Source organism: Lathamus discolor, chromosome Z (assembly GCF_037157495.1).
Source record: "Lathamus discolor isolate bLatDis1 chromosome Z, bLatDis1.hap1, whole genome shotgun sequence".
In the NCBI taxonomy this organism is placed as follows: Eukaryota; Metazoa; Chordata; class Aves; order Psittaciformes; family Psittacidae; genus Lathamus; species Lathamus discolor.
Genome location: NC_088909.1, coordinates 325407 through 352683, shown reverse-complemented (window position 1 = coordinate 352683; position 27277 = coordinate 325407). Strand labels below are relative to the sequence as shown.

General features: G+C 39.4%; 1 protein-coding gene across 1 annotated transcript in view; it reads left to right on the top strand.

Moving 5' to 3' along the window:
- The window catches only part of GPT2 (glutamic--pyruvic transaminase 2), a 28146-nt gene extending 8141 nt beyond the window's left edge, over window positions 1–20005 (top strand). The window contains exons 2-11 of the mRNA XM_065663596.1: window positions 4687–4776; window positions 6819–6927; window positions 9135–9268; window positions 11299–11542; window positions 12303–12382; window positions 12961–13097; window positions 13794–13968; window positions 14772–14927; window positions 15984–16096; window positions 17270–20005. Of these exons, the coding sequence (XP_065519668.1) occupies window positions 4687–4776; window positions 6819–6927; window positions 9135–9268; window positions 11299–11542; window positions 12303–12382; window positions 12961–13097; window positions 13794–13968; window positions 14772–14927; window positions 15984–16096; window positions 17270–17360 (1329 nt within the window). The 3' untranslated portion in view covers window positions 17361–20005. The remainder of the gene's footprint in view (window positions 1–4686; window positions 4777–6818; window positions 6928–9134; window positions 9269–11298; window positions 11543–12302; window positions 12383–12960; window positions 13098–13793; window positions 13969–14771; window positions 14928–15983; window positions 16097–17269) is intronic.
- Window positions 20006–27277: the final 7272 nt, after the last annotated feature.

The window sequence follows — 27277 nt, the reverse complement described above, 5'->3', positions numbered from 1 at the left end:
AGAGCCTCTGGGTAGTGCTTTCTTGGCCCTTTGACAAAGGGGGCACAAAAAAAGCAAGCGACTTGGCTACTACAGTGTAGATCTCAACTACGGTTTCGCCAGCACTCTTATTATACAGCTTGTTTGTGCAAGTCACAGCATAACAGACTCAGCTTGTGCTAAGGAAATAGCACTGTGTTTCATAGTATGATGTCATTACCTGATAGCCATTAAAATGAGGCATAAAACAATGGCAATGAAAATGAAACAAAGAGAAGCAGCCAAGAGCGAACAAATTCTGAAATTTAGAAATATCTGAAATACCATTTTGCTCTTCTGGGATTAAAAGCACCTCACATTTTTATAGCCTCCTTCAGTTTTCTTTTAGAATTTTTTTTGAATTTTCAGTTCTTTCCTATTGTCATTATCAAATCCAAATCACACAAGCCTCTCTACAGACGGAGGGTTTTCCTTTGAAATTCACTGAAGACTTCAGCAAAGACGGTTTGCACACTTTACACTTTCTGGACTGTGTTATTTGGCAATTTGCTAGCATTCTTAGGTGGCATCATTGTAAAGGGAACTTCCAGACATACTAAAACTCCAAAGAGACAAACCAGCTGCTGGCAGTGCACTGCCTTTGTGGTAGTTCTTTGGGACACTGTATGTTCTGGCATCATATAGGTTTTTTTGATAAAATAATTCTCCCAACAGTTCTTGCTTGATGACTTTCTCCTTGAGAGACAGCTCATCACTTCTTATGGTACTCTGGGCCTGCTGGGTTTGTTGAGAAAGTGGGGATGTCTAGGGGAAGCTTCCCTAAACCTGGTTATCTGCGTAAACGTTTGTGTTGTCTTTGCACCAATGAATTGTGGTTCACATATGAAAATCCCTTCTCCCAGCTTTCTGCGGTAGTCAGAGCATTGACACAGTTTTTAAATAATCCTGTCTGATCTGCTTCAGGTTTCACAGGCTTTTCATCATGTCTCTTTAAAAGACTGCATTTCCTCTGAGGAGAGTGACAGAACTAACTGCTGAACGAACTGATCTCCAAAGAACTTATTCCAAATCTGGGAAGAGTCCTTTATTCAATTAAAATCCTTTCATTATCAAGAAGATGGCAACTGAAAAAAACCAAACCAAACCCAAAACCAACAAACGAAAGCATTTTTGTATTTTCTGCTATACAACTGAATTTAAATTTGCAAGATGGCTTTTTCAGCAGTTAAAATGGCTATTACAATTAGTCCTTTCACTTACAATTTAAAAAGAATGGCAGCAGATTGGCTTCGTTCCCAAGATGAGGATGAATAATGTTGTTAGGACAGTATGAAGCTGGGGATTGTTAGGACAATATGAAGGGCTGGGGATTGTTTTTCCTCCTTCATGTGGTTCATACCCTCTTCAGCAGACATGAATATCAATCTGGTACTTACTGCTCCCAAGTTTGTTATTAGAGCTCTTGTTGTGCAGGCTTCACTTGCTGCCTGCTGGCAGAGAGCAGTTACAATCCAGTCAGACTGCCTCAACAACGCACCTTGAAAGCCTGATCATACTCCAGAGAGAGAGGATGTAAGAGACAGAATATTAGAGTGCATGTATGGGGGAGAATATAGAGCAGCTCTCTATCACTAGAAGAAAGCAAAACAATTTAATGGACTAGTTTGTGTTCCCCTGTATGTTCCTTGGCTTGCCAGGGGCATAAATTGTCTTGGCACAGGCATGTTGCTGACACAGTCAAAGACTACTTTACAGTGAAATAAATCTTGCCCTAAGAAACTGTGTTCTGTTGAAGTACGTTTCCAACTGTTCTACGACTTGAGGTTATCAACATTACATTCATGCTTCCTCCTTTCATACAGATCTTCCAAAAAGTATTTGATGTTGATCTTCCTTTGAGTACTCATGCACACTAGTGCTATCACGATAGGAAAAACAGTGACACAAGCAACCATTGGCTAATGCCACTCTGTCTTAAGGATTTGAGTGAATTCCACCTTGAACTCGTCTGCAGAGTCATAGGCACATCTAGACCTCCCTTGATGCCAGCTTCTGATTTGCTTTGGAACTTTGACTCATTAACTTTCAACACTTGTTCTTGCCTTTTATTGTTTTGTGGTCCTTCTTTCTGAAATACTAAGATGGAATTTTTTATTCTGGAGGAATCAAACATAAATCCATACAACTTCTGATATTCTTTTCCAGAGAAATACTGGGAATCAAGTAAGAGAAGAAGAGAAAAAAACTAAGCAGTCAGAACCATTTTTTCCTAGGTTTCACTAAGAAGGGGATATAGTGAATTCCGTGAAGACGGTTCTAAACAATTACTGATACTAACGAATGTCAGGGAAGGCAAAGGCCCCAGTTATTGAAAAACGTATCTCTGTTTTGAAAGACAAAAAAGTCCATACCTCTTGTAGCTGAGACCAAGAAATACAAGTTAGTCAAGAGGACCACAGGCTTATAAGTGGGTATGTAGGAGCAGTGTGTATGGCACAGAAAACCTCGTTGTTCCTTCTCAACCAAGGTTTTGCAGTAAGATAACTAGTATGTATGTTCTGCTATTTTCTCCATATCAATCAGTTTAGTAACAAAGGTAGTGTGGAGTTTATGGAGCAGGTGCTGACTATATACCTGCAGTAGATGCCCAAAGGCAGTGATGGCATAAACCTGAGCTGGGCATTAGCAGAGATCTGCATGGTATCCATGTCAATCAGCTGTGAAATAATTTGCAATAAACCTGACACAGACACCAAGAAAGGTCTGCTACCTTGTTGTAAAGGCTATACCACTATAAAAACTCCACAGGTGCGTATGAAATGCAGGGTACCTGTCAGCATTTCACTAACCAAAAAAAGCAGCCATTTTTTATTGCAGATCATAATGCTATTTATTTGTGTGCAAAACACATCTGATTTGTCTAACATAATGTATTTATGTTGTTAGAGGTTTGTTTTGGTTTTAATTTGGTAAAACAAGGTATTTCTATTTCATCTATTGCTGAGAACTGCTGTGGTTTTTTAGACTGCGTAATTTAAGGCAAAGAAAGTATCCCTTACTCTTTACGAAATTCATTTTGCTATGCAAATCTAGTGAGACCGATTCTGTTTGCTGTAAGAAAGACCAAATGCAAACACAAGCTGTGGGAATTTTTCTTTCAGCAAACTGAATTTGTTCTCCTTTTACATGTATCTTTCTTTTTCTGCTTATTTTTGAATTAAAATGAAACGAAGTTGAGCTATCAGTAGACCCCAGTTAATTTGAAAAGAACCTATTTCTAGCTGCTTGCTTTACTCACAAATTACTAAACTTCAGCCTCAGATACCTGTAGTCTTTATCTGGCATCCCTATTCTGATTATTTAAGATTGAAATGCAACTCTTATTTAAGCACTCAGATCAGCAAACATAAAAGCAAATGCCGCAATGGAGTCTCTGTGTCATTTTCGGTTACTGTAAGTGAATGTTGATTTGGGTTTGGTTTTTTTTTTTTCAATTTCTGCTAAATTTAAGGCTATATAAAAATAATCTTTTTGAGTCAGTATCACGTAAGTCCAACTGTCTTGTCATAATGCCATTTTTAACTACCTGTTTAATTTCATAAAACCAAATGCTATCAGTTAAATGATGGACTGGATCTGTAGTGAGGATTTCAATCACATTATCACATAACCTCTCAGTCACATTACACAGCTGTACATGCCCAAATCTTGATATAACTGGGAATTTGCATCCTTGGTGACTGTTAATATTTTGGTGATTGTTACCTTTGCACATCTGGGTTCTGGTCTGTCATAGAAGTCTTATCATACAAGCCATGGTAGAAAAGCAAAAATTAGTTAAGGCTTGCAAGCCACATGTTCTATATCCAAATACAATAACTTGCTGTGAATATACAGGCCAGGAAAAGGCTTTGTGAGTTCAGTCCACAGCCAGAGCAGGGTGTTATAGGTAATTGTGTACAGAAAATGAATCAGTCTAATTTTGCGGTTCATTAGTCCAGATGAAAAATCTGTTACTGTTAGAAGGCCTTTCTACTATCTCTCGTACTTAAATATATATTAGAAAAGCTATACATTTGTTTTTGCCTATATATCTCATTTATTCATCTTGTAATATTGGCTTTTCCTTTCAGTTTATCTTTTTTCTTTAAATCAATGGTGTGTTTGGTTTTTTTCCTGCCAGTCAGTTCCTTGTCTTTTTTCCCCTTAATTTTGCTTTTTAAAGAGCACTGATTGCTGATCAGCATTCATCAGCTGTTTTCCCTCTATTTTCATGATTGATCCAGTCCTTCATAGCACAAATAGCTGTCCAAATTTCAGAGGTTAAGAAGCTTTTAAGTATTCATGGTGATTATTTAGTATTTCTGCTGTTTTTCATATAGGGCCTCACTATGATATATTTTGTAAAACATGTATGTATGGAAAAACGGGGTCATCACACAATATCTAATTAAACAGAAACCAAATAAACAGTAGCATTACTGGTTTTACTCTAGAAAGCACTAAAAGTCAGCATTTTTTTCTGTAAAGCATTTAAGATTTACTGGCACTATTGTATAAAAAATGTGTTAAGCTTTAAATTAAGCACTCTATTTGTTCTGGGATTAGGCACTCTTTAGTTACAGTCAAACAACAGATACCAAAAAAGAGGAGTTCCTTATCCTCTGCTTCATCCCTAACAATGCACTGGGAATGATCTCTTTTTAGGGAATCAAAAAACCTTTTACTGAGGTAATTAAAGCCAACATTGGAGATGCACATGCAATGGGACAGAGGCCAATCACCTTCCTCCGTCAGGTAAGGATATTATAAAATAATTATTTTTTATTTTTTATTAGATTACCAGGAATGCCTTAAAATCTGTTTGGTGTGTGTATTAGCATAAAGGATTCCCTACATGCACTTCGACTTAACATATTTCTTTTGTAAATAATTACAGATTTTGATTACTGAGCTGAAGTCCTATACCTTGCTTGCAGAGTGTCCTCTATAAGCGCAGTAGCTTTCCTTACATTTCATATTATTCCCCAACCATACATTCTTCTGCCACTTCTCCTGTGTTACCAGCCTGCAAATTCATTATCAATAATGAATTTACTTCAAAAAAGAAAGTGATTGTCTTCAAAGTAAAAAGCAAATGCTTTTTCTTCATCTGATGGTTTAAGATCTGCACACAATTGGGTGCAACTAGTTGTACTGTTGCTGATTTTGCACATTTACCTCTGGTTGGTTAACGTTTAGGAAAGACTGCAATAGAACTCACCTTTGTGTATTATTCCTAAAGCACAAGCAAGGTTTAAAACTAGTCTTATGCTATTTACTGAGCATCCCTTAGACACACGTGTAAAATCCAGTCTACAATAAAGTAAATTCAGAGTTCCAAGACAAACTGAAGCCCTATCAAACTGGGGGTCCAGGTGATGAGATTATAAAATTGAGCTGTACAGCAGACTTGTCAGCAAACTAGGAAGACCAGAGCTTCTTACATATTATTCAGATCCAGTGTTATTAAATAAAGTACTGTGTAAATGGGAAATTCTTCCTTTCCGTGATTGTGTGCACACATGAATTAATTCTTCAGTCACTGTCCCACAAGATGACAACAGCCTATCCATATTACACCATGTAAGCATAAAAATGAGAGACTAGAACAAATTAAGGTGATCTCTGATCTCTATAGATACAGCTTCTTTGTGTCTTACATTCCTTCATAAACTTAATTCTGCTAGGTCATGGATCTACTTTTTCTATGTTCTATATCACCACTTATTTTTTAATTATTTCACAGAAATCCAATATAGTAATAAGTTATTTTTGGGAAGGATTATTAGAACATGCAACTGGGGCTTCAAAATTCAATCATATTTCTTAGTTCTGCTCCATTTTAAATTCGTGGTTTCTGTCCTGGATTCAGCAGTAGCAATTATTTTTCTCTTTCTTAGTAGCTGGTGCAGTGCTGTGTTTTTGGCTTTCAGCCTGGGAACAGCGCTGATAACACCAATGTTTTTAGTTGCTGCTCAGTGATGTTTACTCTGACCAGAGACTTTCTGAGCCTCATGCTCTGCCAGGGAGGAGGGGAAGCCGGGAGAAAGCAGAGACAAGGACACCTGACCCAAGCTAGCCAAAGGGGTATTCCATACCACAGCATGTCATGCCCAGGATGTAGAAGTGGGGGGAATTGCCTGGAAGGCTCTGACCGCTGCTCGGGTTGGGCTGGGCATTGTTTAGTGGGTGGTGAGCAATTATATTCTCTCCCCTCATTATTCCCCTTATCATCATTATTATTGGTCGTAGTAGTAGTGATTTTGTATTATACCTTAGTTACTGGACTGTTCTTATTGCTCAACCCATAGGACTTCCATTATTTCGCTTCTCCTCCCCATCCCTCCAGGAGCCAGGGGAAGAAAGGGGAAGTGTGTGAGCAGCTGCGTGGTTCTGAGTTGCAGGCTGGGCTTATACCATGACAGTTTCTTGTCAATAAAATAGGCTAGTAATTCACAAAGAGTGGAGGATAGTGCTGTTTAGAGATAACATGAGTAATCAGCTGTTCTAGTGTATTTGAGCTATGCATAGCTCACCTGGACTCCAGGCTTCACTGTTCGTAATACTAATAGTTAATAATTCTATAACTTTTTATGAACAGAACTTGGAACCCAGTAAGATTTCTTCACTTCTGTAAGCACTATCCTTAACAAAACAACTGCAAACTTTTCATCAGTAACCTTTGTTTTAAGTTAGCTGGATTTGTGATTTTCATTTCCAAGGAAAGTTAACCGTAATATTACCAACTTAAAATAACCACTGAGAAATGGCCAATTTACATTTTCTTGGCACTTTAGGTAGTAGCACTGTGTACATACCCAAACCTGTTGGACAGCCCAAGTTTTCCAGAAGATGCCAAAAAGCGAGCCAGACGGATCTTGCAGGGTTGTGGAGGAAACAGCTTAGGTAAGCGTCTTAAGTTTTAGTTGCTCCTGTTGGTATTAGAATCAACAAGGTAGTTTCAATATCTGCAGTGCTGAAATTTCTTCATCATATTTTATAGGATTACAAGTCAAATGGGAGTAGTCCAGAGCAAAATGATAGGGGGAGAGCTCATGGTATGGCTTACTGATAAGCAGTCACTAACAGCACAAATTTTTGAAAACTAAAACCACTGTAGACCTTACTGATCTGCTGTATTGCTTTATGTCTTCTCTCCACCCTCTCCGTCTCTAGTATCATGTATCAGCCCCTTCTCTTGGTCTCAGTTGCTCATCACCATCTACAGCACTCCGTAAGCACGCAGTCTGAGGCAAGTGGATGTGCAGTTGAATGGAGGTGACTCCTATCACTTTCTTGTTAGCCTGACATCTTACTGCTGTTCTCTTCATGTCTGAGAAGGAGATACTTGCTTTCTTGGGAAAAAAGCAAAGGAGAATACCTGATCCTTCCATGTAGCTTGATGTGTTGTGTTCTAATAAAACCTTATTTTCAAAAACTGTCCATCCAACAGAAAAGTGGCTTCACTAGATATGTGCAAGCCATTTGAAGCATTGTTCCCACACCTATATTGGCCTCTTTAAATGTCTTAGCTGCAGAGTTAATATGAATGTCTTGACCTCTGGATATGAACTAAATTACCTCAATACCAGTGAACTTTCATTTGGCAAAACTCTACTTGTAGTATTTAGTCTTGCTACTCCCAGCCTACATATGCCGGCTCAGATACGTCCTCAACAGCTGTTGTGTTCAATCAATACTCCGGGATTCCTTTGCCAACAGTTACTTTGCATATGGGATAACTGTCATGTCTTTCCAGACAGTTGACAAATTTACCCCTCTCCTACATATAAAAATATCTAATATGTGCACATGCGGTTTTTTGGGTTGGGTTTATTTATTTGCATTCTACAGTGCAAACAGTTGAGTTCTGATCAAAGCTATCAGTTGAATACAATTAAGAGTAGAAGACCTGAAAATTGAGTTCAGGTCTTCTGTATATCCTCACTGAATCATGGGACTCAATGCTTAAAGGAGCACAAGACAGAGTGACAGCTTAGGTTTTTTCTGCTTTAACAGCAACTCCTAGCTGTGGTCAGAGACCCATGCATAGACCCAATATAACTCTTAGTCCTGTAAATGTTTAGGACATCAGGGAACTTTGTGCCCTTAATTACCGTTTTGTCCCATGGTTCTTTGTCTTGATGCATTATGCTTTCACTTAAGTATTAGCTGGCAGACTACTAGCATATAACTGAGTGATAAGATTTAAGTCAGGCAAAATTACTCCACTCCACCCAGTGAGTACGTAAGATTCTACAGCTTCATGACAGTATTCTAAATTAGACATACACTTGTCACTTTGTTGTTCATCAGTCTTAGGCTTCATAGCTTGAATCCATTCTTCACCTTGGCTTAGGCTTATTTTTACTCTTTATTGCACACACTCAGCAATGATATACACAGGCATCTAACATCTTCCTTTATTTAAGATTATTTATTGTGCTCTGTAAACTGCACAAGGCCTATAGACTGGGGTGATCCTAAACATTTCTGATACAAGTAACTGAAAAGCGGTTGTGGGAGAGGCTGTGGGGGGAGAGAGAAGCAGTTTAAGATTTTTAGAGTTTCAGACTGTGGGAGAAAATGGTATTATATTATTTTCATAGTGCACATAGAAATCTTACAATTGTCATCGATTTGTGCTAAGGTCAGTCCGAAGGACTTTCTCTTGCACATGCTACCTCTCTGCCTTGTTTCCATTAGTTAAATAGGTGTTGGTTGACATGCTGCAGTGGTTTTCAACATAAAGCAGGCAGCAGGGAGTTAGTCAAAATGGTATTGCTCTGCCAGTTTGCAGAGTAGCCTTTAAACCCTAGTTTTTACCAGTCTATTTTGTTTGTATTTTAGTAATAATTCTAATATTTGTCTAATTTCAGATGAACTTTTTTGTTCTGTGAACAAACCAACTCCCCTTCCTACTCCTTGGAAAAAAAAAAAAAAACAAAATAAAACCCCCACAAAACCAGACCCCCCAAAAAAACAGAACGAAACAATCCTCGAGGTCCAAAGCCCTCATACATACAATTCATACAATTTAGGCTCAGGAGTTTTGGTAGCAAACAGAATATCTGATTGTTCATTCTAAGCAATTCCCATCTCATTTTTCACAGGATCTTACACTGCTAGTCCGGGGATAAATTGTATCCGTGAAGATGTTGCTTCATATATTGAAAGAAGAGATGGCGGGGTTCCTGCAGATCCAGAAAACATATATCTTACCACTGGGGCAAGTGATGGTATTACTGTAAGTGTTAAAATTAAACCTGTCTCTTCTTGGTGTAATTTATCAGCTGCCTTTGGAAATACAGATCTCTGCTGAACATCTGGTCTCGCAGCTTCAGTGAGTTTGATCTAACAGGTACTGCAGTCTCATTAAGTGGATACGTGATGCATCGCATTATGTGGATTTAAGATGCCAGCTGAGAAACAGGCACATGGAAACAAAGTCTTTTAATATACATTAACTTGCACCTTTTGTAAAAGTAGTCTAAACTGCATAGGGGCCTAAATATAAATTTAGGCGATTCAGACCATTCAGACTAAACAATGGTGTCCTCAGTGGTTATCATACATAAGCACTGAAGATTAGAAGGTATAAGACTGTGGCAGAGAGAAGTGGGAATGAAGAGAGATGTGAGTGAAGAGAATGAATTGAGAAGTCCAGCAGCTCTTCTTTCTAGTAAACTCTGCTAGTGCAGATAAATGTCAGTGAAAATCCCAAAAATCTCTTCAGTAGCCAGCTTGTTTGGAAAAAAAGCATAAGGGTTTGGCTTTAAGCAAGGTCCAGAGTTTATCCTCAATTAAGCCAGGAATAACTGTCACTATTAAATTTTTCCTTTTCACAGACACATTCACATTACACAGAACAACCAGCAGTTCTTTGCTTATATTAAGGCAACCTCTTATAGCTTGTTTGTAAAGGTTCGGGTCTTTTTATTAAAAATGACATCTAGTGGCAGAGTTCAGAATGACAGTGTTCTGGTACAAGCAGTTCTCCAGTTGTCTCTAGTGAATTGGCTTTCCAGAGTTTTTGATGCCAAGCTTTAACCTGGTGGCTTGTCAGGAATAGCAGCATACCATGTCAAACCTGTACCATGCTTGTTTGATTTCACCAGCGATGAAAAGACAGCAGTACAATGAGTCTCATTATTTGGCACTTCCAAGGATAAAATATCTATTGTTTCATAACTTCGGGGACAGAGGGTGTTAAAGGGTTTTTAAATTTGCACTTTGTCTTTATTATACATTTTGGATAATTGGTATTTTTAAACGAGTGGTGGGTGCAAAATTATATTGATTATAAATCATCAGCTTAGCAGCTAAGTTGCTATGTTACAAGGAGCACAGAAAGGCAGATTTCATTCTAGAACCAGCAAGAAAGTTCAAGGATACTACTATTATATCTGAAGAGATATTTTTTGTTTTACACTGTCAATAACCTATTGATAAGGATGCCTGTTTTGATTGCACCTGTACTTCAGAGTTCTCCCTTCATTATAAAGGCAAGAAATACCTCCATTCCTGTACCATATGCACTCTTTTATTTAATTCACATGTAAAAAAGCTACACAGACACACAGTCGCTGGGCACAGACAAATCCTCTGAACTGCCTCAGCACAGGCATTTCAACCTGTATCTTCTGAACATAAACTACATAGAATATATTGGTTTTCCGTCCCAAGATGTCTCTTCAGTTACTTGAAAATGAAACTGTATATATGTATATATATGTTTGTAGTTTTGTTCCCACCTGGACACAATTGTTGCTAATCTCTGTATGTCTCTGTTCCAATGGAGAACCTCCACAGGCCCTAGTTCTAATTTCTGGGTTTATTCATTGGCCATGTGTGGTTGGTGGGGTGAGTGGAAGGCAACAATCAAGAACTAGCTGAGTTTGTTGTTGTTTGCTTACAACTGGGGACAGTAGAAGAATCATGATTTTGATATTCCTGTCTCAAATTTTCCCTCTGGCTTGTGCTCAAAATGTTATTCCTAGATCTTGCAGTTGATCTGACATGATCTTTAGAAGCCATGACATTCAGAAGAATTCTATTGAGCTGAGTTAGACCATCCTCCTTCAGTCAGTAATTTAACTTGAAATAAATCAATACTTTTGATATAAGAAGATGACTGGATGCTTCTGGATGCCTTAACTCCAGATTTTTTAAGAAGGAAGATCAGTAACTTACTCTAGCATACACTATTAATTCTGGTGTGTGACTTTTTTTCTTCTTTTTTTTCTTCTTTTTTTTAAATTCCTACTTTTTCCCCAGACCATTTTAAAGATCCTGGTCTCAGGAGGTGGAAAATCCCGAACAGGGGTGATGATCCCTATACCACAGTATCCCTTATATTCAGCAGCGATATCTGACCTAGATGCTGTCCAGGTGAACTACTATTTGGATGAAGAAAATTGCTGGGCGCTAGATGTGAATGAACTTCGCCGTTCCTTGAAGGAAGCTAAGGCATACTGCAATCCGAAAGTCCTCTGCATCATCAACCCCGGAAACCCCACAGGTCTGTAGCAATTTTGGTTGACAGATGGGTTTTAACACTGTTTTGGGGTTTTTCCTTCTTCTGTTCATTTGACATTGTAGGCAAATTCTGAAAACCTATGAAATATATAACACTGAATTCTAGAGATCAGTGGTTTAAGTAGGACAGCATGTGTTACTTACTTCAGTGTCATGGAACTCCAGGGATTTGGGAAGACAGGAGGGAGCAGGTTCACTTCACTGGATACCATTTGAAGGCGCTGCTTCCAATAAACTTCTGCAGACTTGTGGAATCACTTCATCCTTTTGGTCTTTATCAAAGATCTTGTCTCTGCCGTGGCCTGTAGCCTCTTGCCACTGAAAGGCAATGACTAAACATGATTAAACACTCTGAACTCTGTGGCAACCACTGCTGCACTCAGAATAATTTAGGTTTTTGAGTAGCTGAGGTTGGTTAGTGAGAAACTAGCTCCCACTTAACCATAATGCATGTGAGTATTTCAACTGATCAGTTATATACAGAGTACTCTTAGTAAGTTAAATTACTGTATCTCACACTTCCTTTGCTTTAGATAGACTAAGTTAGCTTGAACAATAAATCCTCCAAAAATGTTCTTTAATTTCACACATACTAAATTGAATTATAAAATTCAATAGCGCTTTTCTGAGAAAGAGGGATATCTTACTGCAAAGCTAATAGTCTAACTAGGTCTTGGTGAAAAGATTTGTGTACATACAAATGCTCCACTAACTTTCTTCTTGCTTTAAAAATCAAACCATAGGACAGGTGCAAAACAGAAAGAGCACTGAAGATGTGATACACTTTGCTTGGGAAGAGAAACTTTTTCTTCTGGCTGATGAGGTAATGGGATATTCTGTTCTCCCTAATGCACAGCTAAGAGTAATTTTTTTCCATGTGTGGTATTGCTGTTTTTTAAGCACAGGGAACAGATTCTCTGTTACTATTTTAAGCCACGAACAACATGCAATATTCTTAATATCAGAGGATTAATATGAGAGGTGTCTTGATCTGGATTTGAACTAGAAAGAGCAGGGGACATGAGCAAGGACACACAGGGAGGAACTTTGCTGGAACTGACCTAAAAACGTATGTGATACTCAGACTACTTCAAAGGAAAGAAACAGAAGGAAAATCAGTTAAAAAATACAAGAAAAAGTTAGGTTATACAAAGACACTCACTATTCTTCCAAAGACTAACAATTAAGTATGGCCACGTGAGATAAAATGCATCATTACAGTAACTATCATTAAACAAATAATTAACTATTATTAAACAAAAAAGACACAAGAACCTTGTGTCTTTTAATGGGTTTAAGTTTTGAGTGTTACTACTGTTTCTTCAGACCTGGCTCTCTAAAAGGTCATATTTTATCTTTAGTTGGGGGAACAGAGCACATTAATGTCTTCTGACTATTCAGGTTTACCAGGACAATGTGTACTCTGAAGGATGCCAGTTTCATTCTTTCAAAAAGATTCTCTATGAGATGGGACCCGAGTACTATAACAATGTTGAGCTGGCCTCTTTTCACTCCACCTCTAAGGGATACATGGGCGAGTAAGTCTGCTTTAGTTTGTTTTTTTAATTTCATTTTCCTCATTAATATGGTTGGATAGCCGTTCATGTTAGTGGCCTGAAGGTAATTACCATCTATTATAATTTTAACTAAAAATGATTAAGAAAAGGAAGACAAGCATTTAAAGCACAAAGTAATGGATTAGCTCAGTGGTTTTCGAAGTACCAAACAGTAAGTGTATTTATTTCAGACACGTAATGCCTCAATTCCACAAAGGTGAAACTACAGTCCTAAACTGGACCTGTGATAAAGGAAGATACGGTCTCCAGCAGTCAAAGGAACAGCTGAAGAATGACTGGGATGTTTACTCTTACAAATGCTCAGATTTGGTTGTTCTGAGGAGGAAAAGATGGAAGAAAAATAATTTTCTGATTAAATCAATGCTGCTACAGCCATGTGCTCTTGTTCTTAAGAGCGAATAGTCCATGTTAATTGTTAACTTGCCTAATGTGGAAGCTGCATGTACACCTTCTTCTCTGGATGAGATACCAAAGCTTAATGATATATCATTTAATTCCATCTTAAAACATCAGTATAGCAGCTGTTTCAACAATCTATGTGTTACAGATTTTAAGATCCTCATTAATTGTCTTTCCACTTCTGCAGTCACTTTCATTGCTTTTCCAGTACTTTTACACTTGAGGTTAACTAAACTTTTCTCTTCACTTTAATCACAGGTGTGGCTACAGAGGAGGTTACATGGAGGTCCTTAACTTGCACCCAGAAATTAAAGGACAGCTTGTTAAGTTGCTTTCTGTTCGCCTTTGTCCTCCAGTCTCAGGACAAGCAGCAATGGACGTTGTAGTGAATCCTCCAATACCTGGAGAAGAATCTTATTCGCAGTTCATAAAGGTCAGCAATAACATTCTTGTTCTTTTGTGCATTTCCTAAACCTAAGTACTGTGAACTCACAATTTGTACAGAGACCATTCTCCTTTCATTTCTTCTCCAACAATCCTGTAATAACGCTAATTTACGGAATTCTGCCGGGTATTTTAAATTAACTCAATATGACTACCTTTCCAAGTATTTTTTATTCCTGTTACAGTTCCTTTGTTTAGAAGCTAAAAAACCCTAAGAAGGCCTTATCAGATCAGCTTTCTTGCTTAACTTCTCTCCCATGTTTAGCAAGACATAGGAATTACTAAGATTTGTTTTTACTAAAATCTAAACAGGAATGCAAGTTCAAATAAATTTGTAAATCAGCCTTGTTCTTGGATATCCAGTGCCTCTAAAAACTGAACAACATGGCATTCTGTATTAAATTATAAATAGAGTTTCTCCTTGTAAAAATGAAACTGAATCTGCCTTAAGAAATTACAGTATTGCATCAGATCAAAGGTTCAGCTAACGTGGTTTCTGAAAATAGCCAAGCGTGGATGCTCTGGAGGAAGAATGTAAGAAGAGGGCATGCAGATAGAGACTTCTGCAGGCTATTGGCTGTCTACAATGCTTTGTAGTTGTATCCTGCTAATGCATTTTTTCATTGATGTCTTGAAGAGTGTGACTGGAATTAGGAACATCATTTGGTCTAATAGCTCAGCAAAGCCCTGAAAGTGCTTAGTTCAGGGAGGCTTCTTGAAGAGTCATAGGTTTTTCTGATGTTTTTATTGCCACTTCAAATACATCAAACTGAACACCTTCCTTTTAAACAGGAGAAGGAGTCTGTTTTGAATAATCTTGCCAAAAAAGCCAAACTAACAGAAGACATGTTTAACACGATACCAGGAATCCACTGCAATCCACTTCAAGGAGCTATGTATGCTTTCCCACAAATCTTTATTCCTTCTAAAGCCATTGAGGAAGCTAAGGTCAGTCAGTCATTTTTACCGCAATCTATTTTAACTTTCAAATATTTGTGCCTGCCACTTCTAATGATGATTTTTTATTCTGGAGATAAACCCATATAGTTCCAAAGCAGTACTTTATTGGCTATGTATGATCTTAAATATAGCACAACCTTTATTTTAAGAGAGGAAAACAAAATGGAGCATTTCATTTCAGTGGTAAGGCTTCCAGGTTGAGAATGTTGATGGAAGATGTTAGTGTTACTAGATTAAGTAATACGGTGGGGAAATAGCTGGACCTGTGCAAAGTCCAAGCTGCTGCCCGTACATTGGTTAGGTAGGCCAGGATATGGAATGGGGATTGTGACTGGCAGTGTACTACTGATGCTGCAAAAGAAGCCCAATCTATGAAGCGTGGAAAAGAGGGAGGGAGGCTTCCTTACTATTTTTACCTTTATGCGTTTGGGCCAGTAAGCTACATTACTGAAATACAAGTCTTTTTGATCCTATCTAGAGCTGTATTTTCTAACATCTGTTATTCATTTTTTAAAGGGATGTTTATCAGCATAGACGAGGATAAATAGAGCTGTTTTTCAGCTGATTGTTTGATTAGGTATATAACCTGCATCTGTTTAAAAACTTCCATAGTTATTAATCAAGGGACTTTCTAGTCGGCATATAATTCAGGGGAAAAAACATAGTAACTGCCAATGAAAGTGGAACACACACCTCTCAAATTAATTTCATGTCAACAAATGTCAGTTGCTTAGATTTTTGTAAGTAGGGTTTTGAGACACGACAAAAAGCTACAAGCAAGGAGAAAACCAAGAATATCTAAACTTTTTCTTTTGAAGTGAGTGGTTTGTTTAAGTTCTTCAGTCTTGTTCCTCCATGAAATAGATACTGTTATTTAATTCACAGTGTGAGCTGTCGTACTAGCAACTGCACTTCATTCTCTTTAGTAAACAGAGTAAGAAAGTAATAATGTAAGATAAAGATTCGGGAGGAAAAACAGTAATGAAATTCTATATATTGGGAATATTTTTACTTCAAATAATTCAAAAGCATCCATTCCCTTAGGTTCATAAAATGGCACCTGATATGTTCTATTGCATGAAACTTCTGGAAGAGACTGGAATATGTGTTGTACCTGGAAGTGGATTCGGCCAAAGAGAAGGAAGCTATCATTTAAGGTGCAGTTTCAATTTCTTTAAAATCAAACAAACTGTACAGTAAGCTAAGTACCATGCCAGTATTTTCTCTACTGATTAAATACAAGGATTTTTGTTTCAGTTTATGTTGTTTTAATTTCTACTGCACGTTTTCTGTGCACTGACAACTAGGTCAAAGACCTGTTTTACTAGATGAGCTATTCAGTCTTTCACAGTGTTTTCACAGATTGCTGACATAGTTTTATTATATTTTTATACACTAACATTTGAAATGACTTCTCCATGAATACAAACAATAATAATAGCTAATCCTATAATTGTAATGTTGGCTAAGGCATTACAAAAATTGCCCTGCTTTCTTTTGGGAGGGCGTGTTTAAACAGTGTTTCCATATGGAGGAAGTGCATGAAAAATGCAGTATCAACTTCCCTATAAATCTGCTCCTTAAACATGCTGAATAATTCTCCACTTTACCAAAACAACATGTTGGACTAAATCTTCTGATATCAAAACTGTAAACATAAACTGTGTTGCTTTTCTTTCCAACAAATGGCACTTTACACCAGCTGAGCCATTGAGAGCTAGAATTTATCATGGATTTTAGTCTTGTTTGGTCTGAAGCAAAGTAACAGAGGGTAACTTTATCTATGAAAGCTCCGCGACACAATATTTAATCTGGATAGCTGGGTTAGGTATATGGGTGCATGTAGCTCTAGGAAAAATCTTGTGCAAGTCCGTGCACGCACCAAGCGTGGGAAAAACATTTTGTGCTGTAGGTCTTACATACACACTCAATATGTAGAAGAATAAAAAAAAAATATCAGAAAGAAATGTGTATTTACTCATAACTACCCACCCCTAGAGCTTAAATAATATATGTTATTGGAATAAATATAGCAAAAATGGAAACTGAGTTGCAGTTATTTCTGATAACCTTCTTTATCACTCCACAGAAAATAACAATTCTTGAATTCTTGCATATTCACCAATTGAAAAAAATTGCTCTAGTTTAATAGTATAGTTCAATTACAGCATAAATGCAGGAAATAAGATAATTACATCAAAACAGATCTTAAACTTAACACATTACTAGCTGTGTCCTGAGATTAATCAAGATCTGTGCAAAGATTACAGTTTAGTCTGTTTTGAAGATAATGTGGGTTTTGTTTTTATCCTTTAAATATTATTTTTCAGAATGACCATTCTTCCTCCAGCAGAGAAGCTGAAGATCCTACTGGAGAAAATGAAAGACTTCCACATAAAGTTTCTTGAAAAATATGCATGAAACTACTGCGGCTTTTTCTCCTCATCTCCCCCCCCCCCCCCGCCTCCCATTCAAGGTGAATACAGAAAATGAAGAAAGATGTGTTGAAAGTGTGCTGTTCATCTAATTTAACTGAATTCAAAATAGGTAGAAACAATCTCTGATACTGCTACAACCTATTGGACTATTAAATTTAATGTCTGGTATGGAAGGTGTTGTTACACCGACTTTTTTTTTTTTTAAGGGAAAGGGAAGGATGTGAAGAAAGCAGTGAGAAAGAGTTAGTAAAGGATTTTGTGCCTTGATTGGAAGCTATATTCATGAACTTTTGACTCAATAAGCTGGGGAAACGAGTTGCTTATTAAAAATGCTACTGTTGGGGGGGGTGTGTTAACAAAACAAATGTCAAGAGCAATTGTTTAGCTAGGAACATGTTTCTCAACCTAAAATTCTACTAAACAAAAATTAAAAATCCTACATTATAGGTATTGTTTTGTTTAATTTTTTTTTTCTGGGGGGTGTTGTTAAATATGAAGTGTTCTCCAGATCTGATTAAGCATGTAGATACAGTGTGCTTATTAAAAAAAATAATAATTTTTGGCAGATGTGTGCAGATAGCTTTGAACTTCTGTTAAATCCTGCCATCACAGCATAATCTGACTGGAACATACAGTTCTGATCAGAGGAGTGAACATAGTTTCTCCTTGAATCTTACTTTTATGAAACTGAAACACAATGAGGAATAATAGCTTTTTGTTCATGCTGTGCAACACACTATTCCAGCACAGGATAAGAACACTGAACACTTCCTTTCATAACAACTCCATGGGTCTCCTGTTAGCTCGTATCTTATATATACATGGAACACAGTAAGATTCTGTTTCAAAAAAGATGTGAGTACTGTCAGTCCTTTCAAGTAGGGTGAAATATAACACTATTTAAGAATTGCTTTATCTGTGGAGAGCATTTGTTTGAAAGCACAAGAGATCTGCTAGCTGGCCAAAATCCTGCTCGAATGGCAAGGACTAACAAATGTTTTTTAGCAGGAGGAAAGCTGGGAGGAAGGCTGGGGATGCTTTCTAATGAAAGAAAAGGTATTTAAAGGAACGTTTCCTGCACCAAGCGTAAAGATAGCAATAGTACAGCTCACACTTAAATCTTCCGCAGTCGTACTTCTGTCTGATGACCCTGAGTGCTTATTAAAACCCAGTATTAAAAAACAGGTCACCATCTAGTAGTACAGCTGCATTACTGTAGTAATCCGTGCCAGTTTCCCTGCACAACAAAAGAAGGCTTCTGTTTCTCTGGATTTGGAAGCTGGACACCTTCCTCTAACACTGATAAAGGACTGAAGGAGTGTAGCTTCTGGTATTCAGCCATTAAAGTATTAGTATTTGTTAGGCTTAGGCTCAGCATTTACAATGTTTACTCATTAAGAATGTTTCATTTAATCTAGTCATTATTTTTAAGTTATTATTTAGAAGTAAACTCATGTCTACTAGCACTTTCTTAGGCTGCCTTTGTAGCTGGCTGAACTTCCTATGCTGATCCAGGTTACTAAGCCAAGGGCTAGAGAATCACCATAGGAATAAAGCCTATGCCAATCTATTATGTGTGGAAGACAAGAGATGTTGCCAGTAATTGTCCTGGCAACAGCAGCTACTTCTCTACAATATAGGTGGTATACTTCTCACAGGTCTTTACTGAAGTCTGTGAGAAGAATTTAGTACTTCTTAACACCTACCAGTAGTCCCAGGTTCATAAATGAAAATGGTGCACTGCTATGCAAAGTTACTATGGAGGCATAGAGAAAAAATTCTCATTGTAGAAATGGACTTGTTGTAGGGCAGCAGACTGAGAACACTTACATTGCTACTATCCATTGATAAATACAACCTTTTATCTGTTAGTGCTGTCCACATCCTTAAGATGCACTAATAAAACAAATCCAGAAAGCAAAACCATTCTAAGAGGTCAGAATATTGATGTAAAAATAAGGCAAACAGCACATTCCTGTTGTCGGAATGTGTCCAAATTAGATCTGGCTTTGGATTCATGACGCAGTGTAGATTGAAGCTAAGATCCAACAACAGGAGTTAGAATATTTTTTTATATTTTTGTAATTGCAGCTTTTTCATGGGGGTAGTATTTGTAATCTTATAAGTCAACAGATTTTATATTTGCCTTGCATTTGCACCTGATACTTCTGGAAAAAACGTAAAGGTTTACAAGTTTCTAATAATTTACAAGTGTGAAAGGCATTTTGTTTTAAGTTGGGACAGCAATTCTTAGACTTTTAAATCAAAATATGATGGCATAAACTAAGTTTTTTCTAAACATTCTATGATGGTGCCTTTTATGTTTCTGACATTATAAGGGATAACTATTTGTTCTTGATGTATCTCATATGGAAGGGTGGTGATTTCTATTATCCATCCACAATATTTGTATGTACTGTGATAAGGTTAATGTATGTTTTTGTGGAACAATCCTGTAAAGCTAAGAAAAGATGCTTATTTTCAATGTCTCTGAAATATTTCATTATTAACAGACAATCCTGACTTTCAAATGCATGCTTCTAAGTTTGATTCTCCTACAGGTGCTCCTCATAATGGTACTTCAGATGGTTGAGACTTCCAAATAATAAAGCACATGTTAAAACAAAACCAGGTAATAGTTCTCCATTTCCTCTGTCACTGAAGTAGCACTTGCTGGATTACACTATGAGGCATTACACTTCATGTTCAAAATAGTATTTACTTTAATCCATCTACCTGATCATTAATTTCTGCATCACTCCGATTTAAGGACTTGAAATTTGCCAAACTTATTACCACAAAACTATTCTCTGTACTCAGAGATGGTCTTGGTCATGTTTTATGCTCATAATTAATCATATCTTTTTATGTAAGGAGTGTAACCAGGAGTTAAGCAAGCCAGCCTTCTCTCTTCACAGAGGAGATAAGTTGGTCAGTTAAGGCTGATCAACTGTGGCCCAAAAGCTTTGGTGAGGGGTTTACTTCGTATTATCAGCCATTTCCTTCTAAAAAACCTTCTTATGTGTCCTGTACGAGATTAAACTTGCAGAACACCACAGTGTTGTCTTTTCACAGTGACACTTCAGGTGACTTTAGTGGTGTTTGTTTCGTAATTCAAAAGAAAATTGTTTTCCTGCTTCCCTATATATACATGCATGTGACAGCATCACTAAAAGAACCCAAAAAACCAACTCAAAGCAGGCTATTCTCTTCTTTGTATTGAGTATTTGAGTGTTTTCTGGAGCAGAAACATTTTCCTGTTTTTTTGAGGGAGTAGGTTGGTTGTTTTATAAACAAGAACAACATGGTCTAATTTTAATTTATAATTGATATTATGATTTGTCAGATCTTTTTACAGCTTTTTTTTTGAGTGACATAGGCTGTCCCATCTGGATCAGTAGATAAGGACACTGTGCCAGACAAGTATGAGGCAGAAAAAGCTAGTAACTAGAAAACTTGAAGTATCAACTACAAACACTGTGTGAAAACCACTAGCATTTTATAACGTTATCCAGGTTCCCTTTTAGAATCATAGAATAGTTAGGGTTGGAAAGGACCTCAAGATCATCTAGTTCCAACCCCTCTGCCATGGGAAGGGACACCTCACACTAAACCACCCCACCCAAGGCTTCATCCAACCTGGCCTTGAACACTGCCAGGGATGGAGCACTCACAACCTCCCTGGGCAACCCATTCCAGTGCCTCACCACCCTAACAGGAAAGAATTCCCCCTTATATCCAATCTAAACTTCCGCTGTTTAACTTTTAACCCGTTACCCCTTGTCCTGTCACTACAGTCCCTAATGAAGAGTCCCTCCTCAGCATCCCTATAGGCCCCCTTCAGATACCAGAAGGCTGCTATGAGGTCTCCACGCAGCCTTCTCCAACTGAACAGCCCCAACTTTTTCAGCCTATCTTCATACAGGAGGTGCTTCAGTCCCCTGATGATCCTCGTGGCCCTCCTCTGGACTTACTCCAACAGTTCCATGTCCCTTTTATATTGAGGACACCAGAACTGTACACAATACTCCAGGTGAGGTCTCACAAGAGCAGAGCAGAGGGGCAGGATCACCTCCTTCAACCTGCTGGTCACTCTTCTTTGGGTGCAGCCCAGGATACGGTTGGTTTCTGGGCTGTGAGCGCACACTGAGGCTGGCTCATGTTCATTTTCTCATCGACCAGCACCCCCACGTCCTTCTCTGCAGGGCCGCTCTGAATCTCTTCTTTGCCGAACCTGTAGCTGTGCCTGGGATTGCTCCAACAATATTCACATATAAATTTACATATAAATATTCAGACACATAGTCTCAGGTTTTCATGTGAGATACTGTTATGAATGCACATTTGAATTGCTTTAGTTCTTTTTGAGGTTAAGCCTAAATTGTTTGGCATAAATTGGAGGGCGGAATAGGGCAAGGGAGGAACAGGGAGGGGAGAACTGCTGCACACAGATACTCTGTAAGAATAAATGCACTTCGATAAGCATGTGCAGCTTGGTAATTGGGGGAGGGGAAGGAGCAGAAGCAAAAATTCTTCTTCTAGATGGTTTTGGTGTCTCTCCTGCAATACTAGAAAACTGCCATTCTCTAACTCACATTCACAAAACTACAGCCGAGTTTCAGTTCCTGTTATAATCTATTATTCTCTGTCCCTTGCTCAGTAAGAACTATACTCCTGTTAATTTTCAGTTGCAGTTGAATAGTTGTCATGGTTTAAGTCCAGCTGGCAACCCAGAACCACGCAGCCGCTCGCTCACTCTTCCCCACTTTTTTCCTACCCCAGCTCCCAGAGGGATGGGGAGGAGAGTCAAAAGAATGTAACCCCCACGGGCTGAGATAAGAACACTCCAGTAACTAAGGTATAACACAAACCACTACTGCTACCACCAATAATAATAATAGAATCACAGAATCATAGAATAGTTAGGGTTGGAAAGGACCTCAAGATCATCTAGTTCCAACCCCCCCGCCATGGGAAGGGACAACTCACACTAAACCATCCCACCCAAGGCTTTGTTCAACCTGGCGTTGAACACTGCCAGGCATGGAGCACTCACAGCCTCCCTGGGCAACCCATTCCAGTGCCTCACCACCCTCACAGGAAAGAATTTCCCCCTTATATCCAATCTAAACTTCCCCTGTTTAACTTTTAACCCGTTACCCCTTGTCCTGTCATTACAGTCCTTAATGAAGAGTCCCTCCCCAGCATCCCTATAGGCCCCCTTCAGATACCGGAAGGCTGCTATGAGGTCTCCACACAGCCTTCTCTTCTCCAGGCTGAACAGCCCCAACTTTCTCAGCCTATCTTCATACAGGAGGTGCTCCAGTCCCCTGATGATCCTCGTGGCCCTCCTCTGGACTTGTTCCAGCAGTTCTATGTCCTTTTTATGTTGAGGACACCAGAACTGCACACAATACTCCATGTGAGGTCTCACAAGAGCAGAGTAGAGGGGCAGGATCACCTCCTTTGACCTGCTGGTCATGCTCCTTTTGATGCAGCCCAGGATACGGCTGGCTTTCTGGGCTGTGAGCGCACACAGTGATAAAGGAAATAACAAGGGAAGAGAATAGAACCTCTCACCACCCACCGACCAATACCCAGCCCGACCCAAGCAGCGATCGAGCCCTTCCAGGTAACTGTCCCCAGTTTATATACTGGGCATGACATGCTGTTGTATGGAATACCCCTTTGGTTGGTTTGTGTTAGGTGTCCTGTCTCTGCTTCCTCCAAACTTCCAATCCTCCCTGGCAAAGCATGAGACTCAGAAAGTCCTTGGTCAGAGTAAATGTTACTTAGCAACAACTAAAACCATCGGTGTTATCAGCGTTGTTCCCAGGCTGAAAGTCAAAAACACAGCACTGCACCAGCTACTGAGGGGAAAAATGACTGCTACTGGTGAACCAAGGGCAGTAGTAATGGCCTTACCTTTGGTGCAGGGAAGTAAATTGCTTTGAATCGGAATTAACAGAATTTTGCATCACATAGTGCCTGACTATTCTGAAGAGTACCTGAGCTTTTTGATGAAGTAATGTACAGCACTAGAAGTCTATCTAGATGTAAGAAATATCAATCAGTTTACTTTCTTGCAGGTACATACAGACTTAGATGTAACTATGTTCAAGCTGCAGATCTGGAAGGTCTTTCTGTGTTTTCTAGCACAGACCTGCCTCTGTAGATAAAGAATGAGGGAGTGTGTGCTTGCTGCTTGCTTTAGCAGTAGTGTCTTTTCTCTTTTTTTCTAAGTTCTGTTGGGTAGCTTGAACTAAAATCAATTTTTCCCCTTAGAGTCAGCTGACTGTACTATGGGGAAAGGCAATAGCTAAACCAAGTTAATGGAAATGTCTGTGACTACAGAATATTCACAACAGCTCTTGCTTGCTTTCTCTGAAGCATTCAGAGAATGTCTGTAATGTGTTAATAAAGCTGTATATTACCCAGTAAATGTTTTTATATAAAAACTTACAATATCATGTCTATTATTAAATTTCTGTTATCTCTGTGAAGGATACAAAAGCAGAAGAAAATTATCTTTTTCCAACTTCATTAGAAAAGGCTTAGTTAATATCTAGCCTTCTTTCATAGTAAAATTAACATTAATAGATTGTACTGTAGGAAATGAGTTGTAACTCTCCTGTTCTTAATAGGACTCTGGGATTTTTACATAAATGCTTGTAAGTATAGGCCTCTAAGGTTGTTTGTCCATGCACACCACAAGCAGAATGTAGTGTTGGTTTACTACTCACCTTTAGTCTTCCCAGTACAAAGCTCCTTGAGTCTAACTCTGCAAATAAGCTGAAGCGTGAATTTCTAAATTCTTGATGGCACTTTAAGGCACGGAACTTGAGTTCTGTGGTGGCATATAAATCTGCCACAGGAATAGAACTTTCCAGTCTTGTACTCTGATATGACAGTAATGTGCAAGATGACAGGTAGTAACCCAGACATATTGTAATTTGTGGTGTCATCCCCATTTTTCTAGTACTTAGGTAGCTTTGAGTAACTTCTAGGAAAGAAAGGCTTTTGACTTCTTTCCAGGTAAAGGTGCCAGTCCAGCAGCCACTCTGCTGTGGGTGCTCTTGCGTTTACAGAACTCGAAGATGCACTTGGCTTTTACTCTGCCAGTGGTGATTTCAATCAAAGTGTTCACCATTGTGAAGGATGGTATGAAAGACTCCTACATTCTTTAAAGTAATTCTTTAAAGTTCTGCAAGTAATAGAGGAGTTGTCAAGGAGAGTGTCATGGTTTAAACCCAGCCAGCAACCCAGAACCACGCAGCTGCTTGCTCACTCCCCCCACTTCCTCCCCCGGCTCCTGGAGGGATGGGGAGGAGAATCAAAAGAATATAATTCCCACAGGCTGAGATAAGAACAGTGCAGTAACTAAGGTGTAACAAACCACTACTGCTACCACCAATAATAATAATGATAAGGTGAATAACAAGGGAGGAGAATAAAACCGCTCACCACCCACTGGCCGATACCCAGCCTGACCTGAGCAGCGATCTGGCCCTTCCAGGTAACTGCCCCCAGTTTATATACTGGGCATGACGTGCTGTGGTATGGAATACCCTTTTGGTTAGTTTGTGTCAGGTGTCCTGTCTCTGCTTCCTCCCAGCTTCCAATACTCCCTGGCAGAGCATGAGACTCAGAAAGTCCTTGGTCAGAGTAAACATTACTGAGCTGCAACTAAAACATCGGTGTTATCAGCGCTGTTCCCAGGCTGAAAGTCAAAACCACAGCACTGCACCAGCTACTAAGAAAGAGAAAAATGACTGCTACTGCTGAACCCAGGACAGTATCCACCCCTTATTCCATACCATTCACATCATGCTCAGATCCCACATTTTTCAATATACCATCACTCTTGTCTCATATAAATATATACATATTTATGTATATATTTATATATATATATGCATACACACACACACAAAGACAGACATCATTTGGTGCATGGTAGGTGATGTGGTATACCACTGAATGCCATGCTCTTTGGCCCAAGTGTCTATAAAGTTGCTCCAGAATGAGTCCCATTTTCTGACTCGATTCTCTCTGGGGTGCCGTGTTGCCACAAAATCTGTTTCTCAAGGCCCAGGATAGTGTTCCGGGCAGAGGCGTGGGGCACAGCGTATGTTTCCAGCCATCCGGTGGTTGTTTCCACCATGGTAAGCACATGGCGCTTGCCTTGGTGGGTTGGTGGGAGTGTGATACAGTCAATCTGCCAGGCCTCCCCATATTTGTACTTCAGCCATCCTCCTCCATACCAAAGAGGCTTTAACCGTTTAGCTTGCTTAATGTTTCACACTCATGAATAACCGGGGCAGTAGTGTCCGTTGTTAAGTCCACCCCTCAATCATGGGCCCATCTGTATGTTGCATCTCTGCACTGATGGCCTGAAGTGTCATGGGCCCATCGGGGCAAAAATACTTCACCTTTATGTTGCCAATCTGTCCTGGGTTTACCAGTAGCCGTTGTGAGTGTGGGAAGTCAAAAAACAGAGCTTGCACCAGTTACAAAGAAGGAGCAAAACGGCTACTGGTAAACCCAGGACACAATCTACATCCATCTGAGCAACTTCAATCTTAGCAGCTTTATCCACTTGTTGGTTGTTCTGGAGTTCCTCAGTGGCCCGACTCTTGGGTACATGTGTATCTACATGGTGTACCTTCACCACCAGGTTCTGCACCCGTTCTTGCCACAGTGCAGCAGTCCAGATGGGTTTACCTCTGCATTGCCAGTTGCTCTGCTTCCATTGCTGCAACCACCCCCACAGGGCATTTGCCACCATTAGTACAGAGATAAAGTACTGACCATGTTTCTTGTTCAGCAATGTCCAGGGCCAGCTGGATGGCTTTCACCTTGGCAAACTGACTCGATTCGCCCTCTCCTTCAGCAGTTTCTGCAACTTGTCGTCGAGGACTCCATACGGCTGCCTTCCATCTCCGATGCTTTCCCACAATATGGCAGGACCCATCAGTAAACAAGGCATACTGTTTTTCACTTTCTGACAGTTCCTTATGTGGTGGGGCCTCTTCACCACGCATCACCTCTTCCTCTGGTGACATTCCAAAATCTTTGCCCTCTGGCCAGTCCATGATGACTTCTAGAATGCCTGGACGACTGGGATTTCCTATTGGAGCTCGTTGTGTAATTAGTGCAGCCCATTTAATCCATGTAGCATCAGTTGCATGGTGTGTAGAGGAGACCCTGCCTTTGAACATCCAGCCCATCACGGGCAGCCGGGTTGCCAGGAGAAGCTGTGCTTCAGTGCCAATCACTTCCAAAGCAGCTCGAACCCCTTCATAGGCTGCCAGTGTCTCTTTCTCAGTTGGGGTATAGCTGGCCTCAGATCCTTTGTACCCCCGACTCCAAAAGCCAAGGGGTCGACCTCGAGTCTCCCCTGCAGCTTTCTGCCAGAGGCTCCAGGTAGGACCATTTTCCCCAGCTGCGGTGTACAGTACATTTTTTACATCTGGCCTGGTCCGGACTGGTCTGAGGGCTACTGCATGAACTATCTCGCGTTTAATTTGCTCAAAGGTTTGTTGTTGCTCAGGGCTCCATTTAAAATCATTCTTCCGGGTCACATGATCGAGAGGGCTTACAATCAAACTGTAATTTGGGATGTGCATTCTCCAGAACCCCACAGCACCCAAGAAAGCTTGTGTTTCTTTCTTATTAGTTGGTGGAGACCTTGCTGTTACCTTGTTGATCACATCTGTGGGGATCTGGCGATGTCCATCTTGCCATTTCATTCACAAAACTTGAATCTCCTGTGCAGGTCCCTTGACCTTACTCTCTTTTATGGCAAAACCGGCTTTTAGCAGGATTTGGATTATTTTCCTTCCTTTCTCAAAGACTTCTTCCACTGTATTGCCCCACACAATGATGTCATCAATGTAT